The following is a 17,174-nucleotide window of genomic DNA, read 5'->3' on the forward strand; positions in this document are numbered from 1 at the left end:
ATGCTATGTTAGTGTGTGACCTTAATGACTAAACTATTTTAAAGATAGTACACAAACTCCTACACACACAGACGTCAGGCAAAAACTAAAGGAATAATAAATATTATTAAATGTAGGTAATTATGGCCGGTTTTCCTGTTAGCGACAACGGCGGCGATGAATAGCAACAGCTGTCCGATAAGCAAAGAATGCACGGCGTTGCAAGTAAGGACCGTTTAGTTTTTGCGTCGCATGTGTGCCACAAAAAAAACAGTTCCGTAACTACATCCATTTACGTTTAGTTAAAATTTGACAGGTACGCAAAATGTAAGTTACTGATCCAAATCGGGGGATTCAAATTTGAAAACAGAAATTTCAAGCTACATCGACTGGACGTTTTTCGTATTTAAAGTTTTCCGCCAATTTTTTTGGTACATTTAGGAAGTTTCATTTTATTTCGATAAAAAAAGAAAATACCAATTTATAAGTTATTTTATTAATAATTTACAATAACAAAACGGAATAATAAGAATGTATGAATTTTCTTAAAACACTTTACTCGTGTCTCATTAAGAGCTAGAAGATTTTGAGTGGAAATAATATTGTTTTGAAAGATCTACACGAACAATATTCAATAAAACTGTCCATTCTCTATAATAATATTACGTACTAGCTGTGGCCCGCGGCTTCGCTCGCGTTAAATTCGGAAATTGCGGAAAGCTCCACACAAACTGGGGGGGTGAACCCATTTTAGGGAAGTGGGGTGTTAGAAAGACCAAAAAAATAGCCTGTAACTCTCTATCTCTTAAGCTATCTCCACTTAAAAAATCACGTCAATCCGTCGCTCCGTGATGCCGTGAAAGACGGACAAACAAACAGACACACACACTTTCCCATTTATAATATTAGTATGGATTGATTGGTTTCTTTATCAAATGTTTAGGAAAGCGGTTCGAGCCGCGCTAGTGCTGCTGCCGCTGCTGGGCATCACCAACATCATCAACATGACGGAGGCGCCGCTCGGCGGCAGCGTCTGGAAGTTCGCGCTCTGGAGCTACACCACACACTTCCTCAGGTCCTTCCAGGGGTTCTTCATCGCGCTCATATATTGCTTCCTAAATGGAGAGGTAAACTATTTTTTGTGTTTGTTTGTCTAATAACGACCGGTCTGGCCTAGCGCGTTGTGACCCTGCTAAGCCGCGGTCCCGTGTTCGAATCCCGGTAAGGGCATTTATTTGTGTGATGAGAACAAATATTTTGTTCCTGAGTCATGGATGTTTTCTATGCATATAAGTATGCATCTATATAAATAAGTATATCGTCACCTAGCACCCATAGTACAAGCTTTGCTTAGTTTGGGGCTAGGTTGATCTGTGTAAGGTGTCCCCCAATATTTATTTATTTATTATAATGAAACGCAACGAGCCCAACACTATACACCTAATACTTTTAGCAGGTATATAATACCAACAATTACACAAGATATGTGGGCACAAATAATCATAGGAACCTAAGTTTAATGAAACGATTTTGATAAAAACTCTATAAAACTTCAGATAGAAACAAGCCGCATTTATGTAACGTGTAAGTAAATAGTTTTATCCGTTTATGTGGTAAAGTTAGTGACTTTTTTCTCAACTTTTTCAAACATAATTTTATTTTATACGATCATAAAAATGAGATTTTTCCCTTAGAAACTATATTTAAAATAAATTACTTACAGTCACAAGTTACAGGCTTGCGATCGGCATAATTCATAATGTAACTAACTTACATTTTAATTAAATAGGTCAGTGATATATTCTTGCGGTTATTCCGACATTTTAAATCTGCTTCCACGAAGAAAATATTGAAACTGTAACAACATTTCGGATGCCTATTCATAGCAGTAATTATATCCAATTGAGTATTTTGCCATTGTAAACATTGACCTTCGCACGCCTTTTTTTGTCCACCCTTAGTCGTGGCCTCCCTCCATTATGTTTGAAATAAGGCTGGGAGCCCAAGGCACTCGAGCGTCCTAACGAGTGCCAGCAGGTACCTGTGAGGGCCATCGTCGAATACTCGGTGTCGCCGTCACTAATCTATTCAAGAATGCGTACATAGCATTCTTTTGTAAGTTGAAATTTAACGTCTTGTGACAACTTTTCCGACTTGTGACACCGGTGCAACATAACTTACACGTGATTTTATAAATAAATATGATGTACTAGAGTTAATATGATCTTGATTTGTTTGTTTGCAATGATTAAATAGCGGATGTTTGCAGATCGATTTGAAAAATGGCTGATCATTTACTTAATTAAACTTCCCATTATTATACAAATAGGTTGGTATTTTGGGGTTGGGGTTCCGTGCCAAAAAGATACAAAAGAGACCCCTATACTGCGACTCTGTCCGTCTGTCTGTCAAATTAATTATAACAAGTAACATGCTTTGACGGATTAAACGGATTTAATATTTAGTCTCTACAACAAATATATTTACAATATATTTAAAAAAAAATCTGAAATACAAAGTTTCAGACTGACTTTCATGAAAACATCCGTACAGTTACCATTTTTAGGGTTCCGTAGTCAATTAGGAACCCTTATAGTTTCGCCATGTCTGTCCGTTCGTCCGTCTGTCCGTCCGCGGATAATCTCAGTAACCGTTAGCACTAGAAAGCTGAAATTTTGTACCAATATGTATATCAATAACGCCAACAAAGTGCAAAAATAAAAAATGGAATTTTTTTATATTAAGGTAGGTACCCTACATGTAAAGTGGGGGCTGATATTTTTTTTCATTCCAACCCCAACGTGTAAGGTATATTGTTGGATAGGTATTTAAAAATGAATAAGAGTTTACCAAGATCGTTTTTTGATAATATTAATATTTTCGGAAATAATCGCTCCTAAAGGAAAAAAAAGTGCGTCCCCCCCCCCCCTCTAACTTTTGAACCATATGTTTAAAAAATATGAAAAAAATCCAAAAGTAGAACTTTATAAAGACTTTCTGGGAAAATTGTTTTGAACTTGATAGGTTCAGTAGTTTTGAGAAAAATACGAAAAACTACGGAACCCTACACTGAGCGTGGCCCGACACGCTCTTGGCCGGTTTTTTATATGTATGTAGTCGACGTTGATATGTGTCGCATACACGACACATATCAATTGAGAGACAGCGCGTGCAATGCACAAAGGCATACGTACCTTATTCATGTGATGTCTGTAACAAATATACTTTATTTACTTTTACTGCAGCTATTTTAAGGCCAGAAAATGTCAGAAGACTTTTTCTGTCCCGTTTATAATGACTTGTTGAAAATTTAAAGTTGGTGTATAATTAACTGATTTTTGTTTTTACCCGCTACGGCAACGCAAAAGGAGGGTTATGATTTTGACTGGTATGTATGTGGGTATGTATGTATGTATGTTCATCTGTTCCCTCATAACTTCTAAAGTACTCGTTAGAATTTGACAAACGATATATCATTCGAATCGTCTTAATCGTCCGCTGGTTATAGGCTATATGACGTCACCGCAAACGAAACATGTCGCCCTCTAGAGGTCATAAAGTAACGAAGCAAAAAAATAAAATGAAGTTAGGATGACATGTTGTATATCATTTGAAAGGGCTTAATTAGCACATTTCAAATATGTACATATTGTTAGCTTTTATTTCCAGCATTACTTGATTACACCGGATAATTCATTAATTTCTCGGAAAAATTGACTATTTGCAAATCCGCAAGCGCTCTGCCATAGTTCCATGCATTATCCGACTGCGGTTACACAAGAAGACTTTTGCCAAAGGAACTAATTTGGCTGCTTTATATAATTATTTTATTAAAGACTTGCAATATTTTATCGACCTAAAGTTCAATTTCGTACAGCAAATTGTCATAATAACAACTAGATGTAGTTTGACACTGTTTTGACATTCTGACGTGTATCATAGATTGTAGGACACCCTAAATGAAGGGTATGTTACGTCAGCATGGCATAATGAGTTTCCACTACGACAATATATTATTGAAAGCGCGTTAATCATCTAAACTTAATATAATTTTTATAAAGAGAGAGAAATGCACGGTATGCTTTGTGAGAGTGTATATACATACCGTAGACGCGGTTCTAAACCTACTTAAAGACTCACGCGGTCCTAAGCCGGGCGCCGAAGGCGCCCTCTAACTTAAAGTGTCGGGCAAAGCCCGACGCACGCGGTATTAGGCCGGGCGCCTTCGGCGCCCTCTAACTTAAAATGTGGGGCAAAGCCCGACGCACGCGGTTTTAAGCCGGGCACCTTCGGCGCCCTCTCACTTAAAATGTCGGGCAACGTCCGACGCACGCAATTCTAAACTGGGCGCTTTCGGCGCCCTCTAATTTAAAGTGTCGGGCGAAGACGCACGCAGTAATAAGCCCGGCGCCTTCGGCGCCCTTTAAGGTGTCGGGCGAAGCCCGACGCAGGCTTTCCTAAGCCGGGCGCCTTCGGCGCCCTCATATTTAGTAAATAAAATAGTAACCCTAAAGTAAGTTAAATAAAAAATAAGTTCAAAAACTAAAACCCGACTACTATAAAATGTGCTCTAAAAAGTATGAAACAAGATAGAATTGTTTTATGAAATTATCATGCATGAAATTCACAGCTGTGTATTCGTTTCAATACATAAACTCAAAGTTATAATAAGTTTGTAAATTTTATAAATACTTGCAGAGATTCAGAAGATAGCCGTGGTCGTATGCCACTTCTTATGTACTTACCTTAAAGTTTATAATTGTGGCATACGACCACGGTTATCTTCGGAATCTCTGCAAGTATTTATAAAATTTACAAAACTTATATAACATTGAGTTTATGTATTGAAACGAATACACAGCTGTGAATTTCATGCATGATAATTTCATAAAACAATTGTATCTTGTTTCATAATTTTTAGAGCACATTTTATAGTAGTGGGGTTTTAGTTTTTGAACTTATTTTTTATAAATGAATCCTTTTAAGGCCTCTAAGTATCTGTTGGAGAATAATAACTATCGGTAAAATATTACAGATCAAATACAAATGAAGATTATAATAACTATCATTAAACATCAAAAGTATATTTACCAGCAAACATGAGTAAACATATAAAAATTACATTTAATTACTTTGCCACTCTTATGGATATAATGGCACTTGATCAGTTTTTGAGGTACTTAGTACTTATTCTGTGCATCCCTCAGGTAAAGCAGGTGTTGAAAAAGCACTACAGCAACTACATGGCTATGCGCGGCAACGGTCGGCGTCACCGGGATTCCTTCTTCAACTTTTTGTCCAGCAGTGGCGAACACAGACCCAGCAGGGTTAAGTGAGTTCAAATACATGTATCTTAAAAAATACTCCTAAACCTACCAGACAAATTCTACATTACGGATTTGAATTTATCAAACCACTTATTTCAATGAACTTATTAGTAATGAACTCTACGAAAGTTAGCTAGAAATAATCAAATACCGGATGTTTTCTGTAACGACTTAACGAGCAAATAATAAAAACACGTGTTAGTACTGTTAGAGCGTTTTCACATTATCCGAACCGATATCGTATGTCGGATGGATTTCAAAGGCAAAAATCAAAGATGGCGGCTTAAATGAATGGGGTATCGGTCCTACATCCGATATCGGATCGGATAATGTGAAAACGCACTTACAGCCTCAAACGAAAGTCTCTTCGGTCGTGTTTTAATTAATCGCCACTCGTTTCGAATTTCCTCTTTTCCCCACTAAACTCGTATATCGTAATGTAGGTACTATCATCATTGTTGTAATTGACGTTGCCTGTCAAGTTATTTTCAAAAGTCTCTGAACAAATGTTGGTCACTTTGAGGAGTTTAGTAGGTGTAGGTACCTATGGTAACCTACAGTTAAATTAATGCTCGTTTATCAGAAGATACCCGATATAAACAAAAACGCATACCCGTCAACTTTTTAGGGTTCCGTAGTCAACTAGGAACCCTTATAGTTTCGCCATATGTCTTTCCCTATTTAATAAAAAACCGGTCAAGTGCGAGTCGGACTCGCTCACCGAGGGTTCCGTAAAACTTTCAATAGGTAGTTGAATCATCAAAATGTTATTCATAGAACTCTACAGACTTGACTAAATCCCTAAAGACTTAATTTTCCTCATAACAAGTAACATTTTAATATACAATTTTATTCTTAGACAACGTCCAAATAAAATCAAGACTATTCGACTTCAATACTTTATGACTTATGACATGTCGCAAGGACGCTCCTGAACCGATCTCATTATATCAGGAAAAACGCGATGTAGGAAATGAGCGTTCAACGTACAGCGACATCTATCGGCAAATTAAGTAAACTAATGCGCGCGAGCTAGTATGGAACATGGTTTTTATGGTAATAATTGTTTATTGCGTGAACCGATTTTAACCATTTTGCCTCTATTTGAAAGCAGGTAATTTCATTGTTATTTTGTTAAAAAATACAGGTACAATAAACACCCGTAAAGGGTGTCGAAATTGAAAATATAAATCTGAAAGGTTTTTTTATAACTTAAAAAAAAGTTTTCAAGATACGTGTACGAGCGGGAGGGGGGGGGGGGGGGGTACCATATAGTTTTTTCAGTACAGATGTTGTTTTTTTTACGCACTAGTGCGAGAAGTGGTTCATTATATGTCAGGTCGAAACTTCGGAGGGCCAGCTGTACTGAAAAACGTCGTACGATACACGTGCGAAAAGGAAATTCGTAACTCGTGTCGATTTAAAACACTCCCTTCGGTCGTGTTTTAATTTATCGCCACTCGATTCGAACTTCCTTTTTTACGCACTTGTATCGTAATGTACTATTTTTACATTTTCCTTCAAAAAACATTTTTTCTCCACAACCGAAAAATGTATAAAAAATAGTTTTGATATATACAGTTTGAGCCTTTTTGGTACGGACCCCTAAAAATGAAGAAGGGTTTATTAAAATCATTTTTTGATATTGTTAATATTTTCGGAGATAATCGCTCCAAAAGCAAAAAAAAATCGCCCCCCCCCCCCTTAACCTTTGAACCATAAGTTTAAAAAATATGAAAAAATCACTAAAGTAGAACTTTCTAAAGACTTTCTAGGAAAATTATTTTGAACTTGATAGGTTGTCCAGTTTTTGAAAAAAATACGTGAAACTACGGAACCCTACACTGAGCGTGGCCCGACACGCTCTTGGCCGGTTTTTAATTTAATTATCAAATTTCAGTAGTCTACACACTTTTGCAGGGCGGAATATTTGTGTTTCAGGAACAAAAAGAGCGATGAGATGGAGTTCGTGGAAGCGTTACAACCCCAGGGTGAAATGAACAGTGTGCAAAACAACGCAAACGCGGATTATGTCACGTAAGTTTAAGAGTTCATTATATTAAATTTCTGAACGGTTTCCCAGATCAAAAACCCTCCTCTACTCCTAGTCAAATCAGCTTTTTTTTTAAGCTGTCAAAACGAATTTCAACGTCTTGCTAATATGGAATGAATATGAAATCGAATTGAGTGACGTCACGGTCAACTCAGTTACTTTATATATTTCTTCCTGACTTATTAAATGCAAATTGGATTTAAAAATAACTTCTATCCGTGTTTTTTTTTACATTTATCTGATGCTTTATTTCGGGCATGGTATAAAATATTTTATTTTAAGTAGGTACAGTCAAGTTCCCTATATATGTATATGTATAGATAGATAGCTTGCCTTAAATGATTTGTTAATTCATTGCAGGGAGACAGTATGATCTGAAGCGAAAAGGGATGTGGTTGTCGTCACCGTTGAAGCTGAAATTAATTGATCAAAAAAATGTACCAGCTACGTATTATGATGTGTCTAAGGAATTTTAGGGGCCGTGAATAAAAGTGACGTAAAAACACAATTAGTTAAAAGTATATACTCGTACGTGTAAAAGTGGAAACGTATAATCATAAAGAAGTTAAAATGTGTCTAAGTAAACTACTATTACCTATATTAGATTTTTTACTTCTTAAAAATAATATGTAGGTGTACGCAAGATCATAAATTGAATATAACAAGATCATACCACCCCATACATTAAAATGCGACCGCCTAAGACCGCGCTTACACTCCACCACACATAGATGGCGCCACAAAAAAATGTCTTGTAGCTTTCGATTATACTTGTAGATGGCGTTAAGTGTCACTTTTGACATAGATTTACGGCTCAGAATTGACACTTAATGCCAATCTAGAAATGGTGGCAACAAGGCATTTTTTGTGGCGCCATCTATGTGTGGTGGAGTGTAAGCGCGTTCGTAGGCGGTCGCATTTTAATGTATGGGATGGTATGATCTTCTTATATTTAATTTATGGTAAGATATAGAATTATGGATTATAATTTATATTATATGTAAGTAATTGTGTATGAAATTGTATTTTGGTAATTTATTATTGTATGTTTTGTGAAGAATACCTAGAGTAAGTAGTGAATTTTACTGTATAATATTCTTGTTAGTTTTTACCCGACTACGGCAACGCAAAAGGAGGGTTATGATTTTGACCGGTATGTATGTGGGTATGTGTATGTATGTATGTATGTATGTATGTATGTATGTATGTATGTATGTATGTATGTATGTATGTATAACTTTTAAAGTACTCATTAGAATTTTAATCTCTTACGTTTTACGTTTATAACGTTAATCACAAATAATACTTGTCTAATTGTATTTTTCAAAAGGCATATAACGAGAACCAAATTTTTTATACAACTTATTCTATTGCTCAATGCCTCTTCAATATTGTTATTAATTTAACAAAAAATTCATAATTCAAGCACTAACATTTAGAGATTATTTTGCTGTATAATATTTCATATTCAATTTCGACCCGTCCGGTATTTTTTTTAGGATTGTCAAAATATGGCAGTAAACTATACTACTCAAAACAAAATAAGGGCCATTAATAATTTCGGCGATTGCAGGGATTACTAAATTTCATGTTTATTCCAGTGTTGGAAACTATTGACAACTTATTTAAATTTTATTAGCGTTAATAGTAACCAAAGTTTTGTTTTATTGATTTTTAAAAGATATACAGGCTGTTTTGTGAAAACTACAGGGTGTTTAAAATGTATGGTAAATTGGGACGTTGCTACCTTTTCCGGCCACTAAAAATTCTGATTATACGGATTTGTAAAATTGATACTGAAACGCACTAAAGAATAACTCTTTTTCACATTACAGTAAAAATATATAGGCCTTAGGATTTCCACTTTTTTTAATTTAAGTTAAAAAGGGTATAAGCACTTACCAAAATTAACTTTCAGAAGGCCAAAAAACATTTTTTTCGCGAGTATTTTTTCTTCATGTCAGAAATGTAGTCAACAACATAACGTATTTGATATTTAAATTTAGTAAACGAGGAACCAGACATCCTGTTTTCACGGTACGCTTTTCATGAAGCGTTCAAAATACTTAGTGGCCCCTATTTTCTTTTGAGTAGTATACAGGGTGGTCCAAACCTTGAAGTCATGTTTTTTTTAGATTCCTCACATCATGGACTAAAAGAATATACCTCATGTATATTAGCCGATTTTTTGTAGTTTTCGAGTTACGAATTATTGATTTTATTTTTCTTGAAAAAAAAATATTAAAAAAAAAACTGTTGAGTTTTTTTAGTAGTTTCTTTTTGCAAGTGAAGGTTGTAAAATTACCGAAAACCATTCGGACAGGTGGTATTTTCTAATTTAAGTAGAAAATGTAAGCTTGATACGTTTTGAGCGCAAAACTTTGTTGAAGTTGGTGTTTTTTTATCCAACTTGTATCAAAGTGAGCACCTCGATTTTTTTTTTCAGTAAATGCGCCGTTTGTAGTGAAAAATTACAAAAAGAAATTAATAACAATACTCAACAGTTTTTTTAATAAGTTAATTTCTTCCTCAAGGACGAAAATTTTAAAAATTCGTAACTCGAAAACTACAAAAGATCGGCAAATATACATGGGGTATTTTCTGATAGCTATAGTCTATATTTTCTATAGTCATGATATGAGAAATCTAAAAAAAAATTTTGACGTCAATATTATGGAGAAAACCTAAAACGGAACATTTGATCGATTCTTAGGTGTATCAGCAAATTGTGCTCAATTCAGACAATGTACATAATATCGCTTGCAGGTTCTTGGACCGGGGCATGATATGCTATCAAATGTGTAAAATAATACATTAAGACGCTACAGGAGCGAAAATGCTAAATGGAAAGGAGCACCCCTTTCAATTTGGGAATTTTAGTTAAATATACTAGTGATATAAAAGTATATAAATAATATAAAAGTGATAAATATACTAGATTTATCGAAAAAAATTGTCCATTCAGAACAACTCAGTTAAAAGATATTGCGAAAAAATCTTTTCCCCTCACTAGCTCGGAAACACGTGTTTTGTCCTTTAATACCAGCGGGTAAAAACGCATTTTATCCACTAGTGGGTAAAGTAATTTGACCTTGAATAAAGTCAAATTAACTGGTTTAAAATTGACAAAAGTAGGTGAATCTAGTAATAAAGATGATTTACCACCTGTGGAACTACTGGAAGCAGTGATAAACGCATTTTTTGCGTTGTAGTTTCCTCGCTATAGTGAGGGGAAAAGTTTTGTGTTACACTCGGGTGCAAATGTTTTTTACTTCTCGTGTGTTAAAAAACTCGCAAGTTCAGGATTCTATTCTCGAACCACTCGCTTCGCTCGTGGTTCAACTATAGAATCCTTTCACTTGCTCGTTTTTCAATTCCACACTCGGCGTTAAAATACAACTTTGCCCCCTTGTATAACAAATAACTATTAAAATCGAGGTTTCGCTCTCGACTGTTTCCTCCTTCAAAACTTAATCAATCGTAACGAAATTTGAGAAATACTTTTATCAGTTTTAAAGCAGTTAATTTGACTTTATTCAAGGTCAAATTACTTTACCCACTAGTGGATAAAATACGTTTTTACCCGCTGGTATTAAAGGACAAAACACGTGTTTCCGAGCTAGTGAGGGGAAAAAAACGTTTGTCCCTTTCCGACGTATTTGTGTGATAGAATGGCACAAACGATTTTTATCGGCTTGTTAACTTAATTAACGTTTATGAATAAGGGAGTAAGTATTTTAGTTATTAACAGGATTTAATTATGCCTAATTATTTACTAAATCTAAAAGGTTATTGAACTTAAATTTATTAATAACGTTTTAAGTTTAAAGAAAATACTATTTGTAATTCAAACCTAACTCATACAGACATACATATACATGTACATTTTTTTTATCTGGATTTCATATCATAACATAGCTCCTATGACCCAAATGTGACCCAGCTTAATAGGTAGAAAGAGGCTCTACGTACCTTACCGCTGTAACAGAACAAGCGTCTGTGACGAGGAAATGGACTCGTTATTACATATAAAACTTACGGCGAATCAACTTTTCCTTGACCAACTTTTTGGTGCATATTTTCTTCGGGATTTCATTGAATATTTTAGCAAATAATATCTGTGATGTTTAATCACATGTTTTAGTCACGTCATCACTCATAAAATTCACTATTATTCGATGCACAACTTATTGGAAAAAACCTATTTACAAACTACACTCAGTTCAACCTTACTTGTCCAATCATATAAACAAACACTGCTGGAAAACATTATCTCACTTTTCTCTGGAATTGCACATTAACCATCACTTAAAATGTTATTATACACTTAAATAAACTCACAAAGTATTGAAATCAATCAAAAAACCACTGAAAAATATAATTTCTAAAACGATTTTCATCAATAATTATAATTACGAACGGATGACATTAAAAACTCCTGACATTACGAAGTCTAGATTGTCTATGAGTCGTAATGTTGGGATGACAACTTATCGTTATGAACGATCGATATTAACGTTTGAGTTTGTATAGCTTGGAAAAAATGCGTTGATATTAACTGCAATAATTTATCAGATTTATTAACCAACTTTGTTACGTTTTATTTCCTACCTCTTTACAATAAATATTTTACTATCAGTATATTTTTTGTTGTATTAATGTTAATGTTAGGTACTATAAAATGAATACTGTACTAGCCTTTTCCATAGGATTGTTGCAAATGTGACGAAACCTAAATAAATTTTGGTTTTTACATAGATGTTGTGTGACGTAAAATTGAAAATCCTCTGATGACGTTAGCAGCGTTTATTTTCAAATTATCGTTAATATATTATTTTATCGACATTTCCAATTACTAGTAATTGTCTTTGATCATATTTGACGTTTCGTTTGTTTACATGATAGGACAAGTAAAGATGAACCGACTGTAGTCAAATCAGCTTCTTTTTAAGAACTGTCAAAACGATTTGCCAATATGGAATTACTATGAAATACTGAGGAGTGACGTCGCGGTCAATTCATTTACTTTATATCTTTCTCTTTGACTTATTAAATAGTGTACATTTCGATACAAGTGCGAAAAAGAGGAAGTTCGAAACGAGTGGCGATAAATTAAAACACGACCGAAGGGAGTGTTTTAAATCGACACGAGTTACGAATTCCCTTTTCGCACGTGTCGATAACGACGTTTTTCAGTACAGATGGACCTCCGAAGTTTCGACCTGCCATATAATGAACCACTTCTCGCACTAGTGCGTAAAAAAACACCATCTGTACTGAAAATCATGTTTAAACATAACTACTGTCCATATATTTCTTCTAAATATGTGGTGCTTTATTTCGTGCACTGCATAAAATATTTTATTTCAAGTATAGAAAACTAGCCTATTCCACCTGTATTGTGCACTTGAGACTTTCTATGAATTTTTAGGCTATCGAAGGACTTCACAATAAAAGTGAATATGAATCACGAGTATTTCATCAGTGACCTGTTACGGCTAATGTCTTGAGGTAACAATAACTCCGTAGAGTACAGTACAGTATAAGGCATAAGCCGATGGAAGAGAGAATAGTGCAAACACAAATGAAAGGCAGATATGCCTGCAATATTACTTCACTTATTCGTATTTAAATAAATAAATATTGGGGACACCTTACACAGATCAACTTAGCCCCAAACTAGCAAAGCTTGTACTATGGGTGCTAAGCGACGATATACATACTTAAATAGATAAATACATACTTACATACATAGAAAACATCCATGACTCAAGAACAAATATCTACCTTCCGGGATTCGAATCTTACCCTTACCGGGATTCGAACCCAGGACCGCGGCTTAGCAGGCAGGGTCACTACCGACTGAGCCAGACCGGCCGTCAAGTTGACCGGCAGTCAATTTATTTCATGTGGAGATATATAATATACACGGTGAAATAATAAGGACCATTCAAACTTTGCATAGTGACTTGAGGTCATAATGAAAAACTTTTATTATGTTATCAATACTGAAATCGCAAAAAAAAATTTGGCTGTTTCACACATTTCGACTGTCATAATGCCGCTCATTTCTATGGAAAGGCCATATTTTTTTAGCGATTCCAGCATTGGTCCCATAATAGTTGTTAATTATGACCTCAAAAGTCACTATGCAAAGTTTGAATGGTTCTTTTTATTTAATCTTGTTTATGCTTCCTTGTAAACTTTCATTTGCCTCTGCATTATCATCAAACTGAATTGCCCCCGTCTATCCGTTGTACAGTAGCAGGTGTACCTTGTCTCCGCTGGCGGAGCTGAGCTCGGACTGCGCCTTGCTGAGCGCCTCCTGCGCCGCGCCGCGGTCCAGGTTCTCCAGGGGGTGCGCCTCCTCGGCCAGCACCTACCACAACCATCAAATAACACTTAGGCAAATATCTCGTACCTCAAAATTAATCAACAAAAGAATAATCTGACCAAAATAACTTTTGGAATATGTATAAAAAATTTAGATTTAAATATTAATTAGTGACTTTATATCAGTATACAAATTTTTGTACACAAATTTTGGTAAACATGTGTACAAAACGCGAGAACTTAGTGTTATATTTGTACACTGTCTTATGAGAGTAATGAGGCTATATTTGCCAAAAAAAAAAAACAACAAGACCTTCATCCCATCAGTCATAAAAGCGACAAGTACAAAACCTATACTTATCTACAAACCTACTTTTATTACATGAGTGGTGATTTCTCCATACAAACATACTCAACGGTTTCCTCTGTGGTTTATGTATGAAATTGGAGCAATTACTTTTTTCAACACAAATTAATACACCCTGTTTTTATTGAATTCCGTTAACTTTAAGGGAAGATTCATTAGTTCAAATACAATCAATTTCTCTAAGAAACTATCCTCTTAACTCTTAGGCTGGTTTCACATTACCCGATCCGATATCGGATGTCGGAAATATTTCAATAGAAACAATCCGAGATGGCGCCTGTAATGTATGGAATATCGGTCCGACATCCAATATCGGATCGGATAAAGTGAAAACGCACTTACCGTTATCGAATTATCAAAAAAAAAATCTTAATTACTGAACACGTGCGTGGCAACCCTTACCACTTCCTAATGTTATTTGTTTTGACATGTGCCGTCAAACACTTGACAATGACTTTAATGTTATGATTAACCCTTAAATGCATGGTGATGTAAATAATAATAATAATAATAAGCCCGCGGGGGCAGCTTGTGGCGAGCTGACGGTGAGTGGCGACACCGCGGACCCCTATTCCAGAGGGCACTTCCATCTAGCCCTCGCCTCTGCGCTTGCCTTAACCGGCCGGCCAGAGTGGATTCGCAAGAGCGGGACCTATGCTCCAGGTTGGAAGTGTAAAATGTCATAACGCCGGCGGCCTGCTGAACGGATCACCGGGATCTGGCTACCGCAGTCTCACCTCTCGACAACCTTTCAGCCACTCTTCAAGTGTTGCTCTGTTGTCGCACCATGCGTGCGGCCGTTTTGCAGGGCCCACTCAATGAGTTGGCGAGTCACCGCCTGTCTTTTACAATCTTGAGACTAGTTGTCATGGCAGGTGTCCGATAGTCTCCCCCCATAGACCATTATCCAGTCCATCCAACTTGCACAACAATAGCCTATGACCTTAGTTCCCATCGCAACACAAAAGTGCTGCACTGAAATAGTCTTTACACCTGGCGGGGACCATCTCCGGATGTATCATACTGTGCGCTCGGGGATGGTATCCGCCAGGTGTATCCCTTGCCTTTAGATTGAAGTGTCTAAGGGGGCCTCTGTGCTGTTGGCTTCGGCCCCGCACATGCCTCCCAAGGGTCCGGGACCCCATGGTCCCGAGATATGGTAAGACATACAAATAATAATAATAATAAAGCCTTTATTTGATTCCTTAATAAAATATCATATACAAATACATGTCATCATCTCTTTACATTTATATACAGTTTTACATTTATATATATATATATATTTATAATTCTACATTTTTTTTTAAATAATTTAAAATATATCTATGATTTTTTTTTAATGTCATTTAAAACTAATTTTATTAAGGACCTCTCTACAGAGTGAAGGCCTCCTCCATTTTTCTCCACATGTCTCTATCGGTAGCCTTTTCTGTCCAGTCTTTGCCCGCTCTGTTGACTATTTCGTCGCACCATTTTTGCACTGGCTTTCCTCTCTTTCTCTTACCAACCGGTTGGTGATGTATATATGTAATTATGCATCATATATTTGATGGCCCGTGGCTCGATATGTAGCTATCCACAATCACATTTATTGCTTAATTATTATTCATTATTTATTACTATTTACACTCAGTTCAACCATACTTGTCCAATCATGTAAACAAACACTGTCGGAAAACATTATCTCACTTTTCTCTAGAATTGCACGTTAACCATCACTAAAAATGTTATTATACTCTTAAATAAACTCACAAAGTATTTAAATCAATCAAAAAACCACTGAAAAATATCATTTCAAAAACGATTTTCATCAATAATTGTAATTACGAACGGATGACATCAAAAACTCCTGACATTACGAAGTATAATCTAGACTCGTAATGTTGAGATGACAACTTATCGTTATAAACGATCGATATTAACGTTTGAGTTTGTATAGCTTGGAAAAAATGCGTTGATATTATAATTACAATAATTTATCAGATTTATTAACCGACTTCTTTACGTTTCATTTCCTACCTCTTTACAATAAATATTTTACTATCAGTATATTTATTGTTGTATTAATGTTAATGTTAGGTAGTAAGTATAAAATGAATACTGTACTAGTCTTTTCCATAGGATTGTTGCAAATGCGACGAAACCTAATTAAATTTTGGTTTTTACATAGATGTTGTGTGACGTAAAATTGAAAATCCTGTGATGACGTTAAGTAGCAACGTTTATTTACAAATTATCGTTAATACATCATTTTATCGACATTTCCAATCACTAGTAATTGTCTTTGATCATATTTGACGTTTCGTTTGTTTACATGATAGGACAAGTAAAGATGAACCGACTGTATGTTCACATGAACGGATTGTTGATATTGACAATCTGGCCCCGTAGCCGAATGGCATTTCTCCGACGCCAAACGAAAACGAAACGTAGTCCGGCTCTGTCGCGCCAATGCGCAAGAGCGATAGGGATAGATATCTACTAGCGTTTCGTTTCGTGAGCGTTTGTGCCATTCGGCTACGCACCCAGATCTGTCAAACGAGTGATATTCCGATATTGTATCTTGATTCCAATTACAAGTCAGATAGTTGGGGAGTTTATTGAAAAACCTTAAATTTTTTGACCAAAGCATGAAACTTGGCACAGTTGTTCCTTATATCAAAATAAGCCGATTAAGATCGGGAGCCTTCGGGAGCCTCCCCTCTGGGGCCCGGGAGGGGGGGTCAAAGTACCGCTTCACCCGGCTTGGTTTGAAAAATTCTAACTTACCCCGTTTAGTTAATAGGTCATGTTTGGTATCGTTTTCGAGTAAATCAATAACGTAGAATTCGTTTTCAGTACTAAAATTATCATTTAATGGTAAATAAAATAAAAAAAATTAAAAAATTTGAAATTTTCATCCATGATTTACAAATTCAAGTCATCATAAATGACAAACTGTTTGCTTTTTCTATAAATAAAAAATATGACATGATAGCCTATTTAATATAGATTATAAAAAATATAACTTTTATCCACCTTTACTAACGTTAAGTTCTACAAAAAAATTACTTTAAGACGCGCGGCGTCGGTACGCCGCGAGCGTAATTTTAAAATGCCTTTATTTTAGAAA

At 35.6% G+C, this 17,174-nt stretch overlaps 1 protein-coding gene across 1 annotated transcript in view; it reads right to left on the bottom strand.

The window, feature by feature from the left end:
• Positions 1–17,174, bottom strand: part of LOC125240802 (solute carrier family 35 member B1 homolog) — a 44,052-nt gene continuing 26,878 nt past the window's right edge. Inside the window, exons 8-9 of the mRNA XM_048148908.1 lie at positions 13,634–13,738; positions 1–1,094 (exon numbers count right to left, since the gene is read on the bottom strand). Of these exons, the coding sequence (XP_048004865.1) occupies positions 942–1,094; positions 13,634–13,738 (258 nt within the window). The 3' untranslated portion in view covers positions 1–941. The remainder of the gene's footprint in view (positions 1,095–13,633; positions 13,739–17,174) is intronic.

Source organism: Leguminivora glycinivorella, chromosome Z (genome assembly GCF_023078275.1).
Source record: "Leguminivora glycinivorella isolate SPB_JAAS2020 chromosome Z, LegGlyc_1.1, whole genome shotgun sequence".
Taxonomy (NCBI): domain Eukaryota; kingdom Metazoa; phylum Arthropoda; class Insecta; order Lepidoptera; family Tortricidae; genus Leguminivora; species Leguminivora glycinivorella.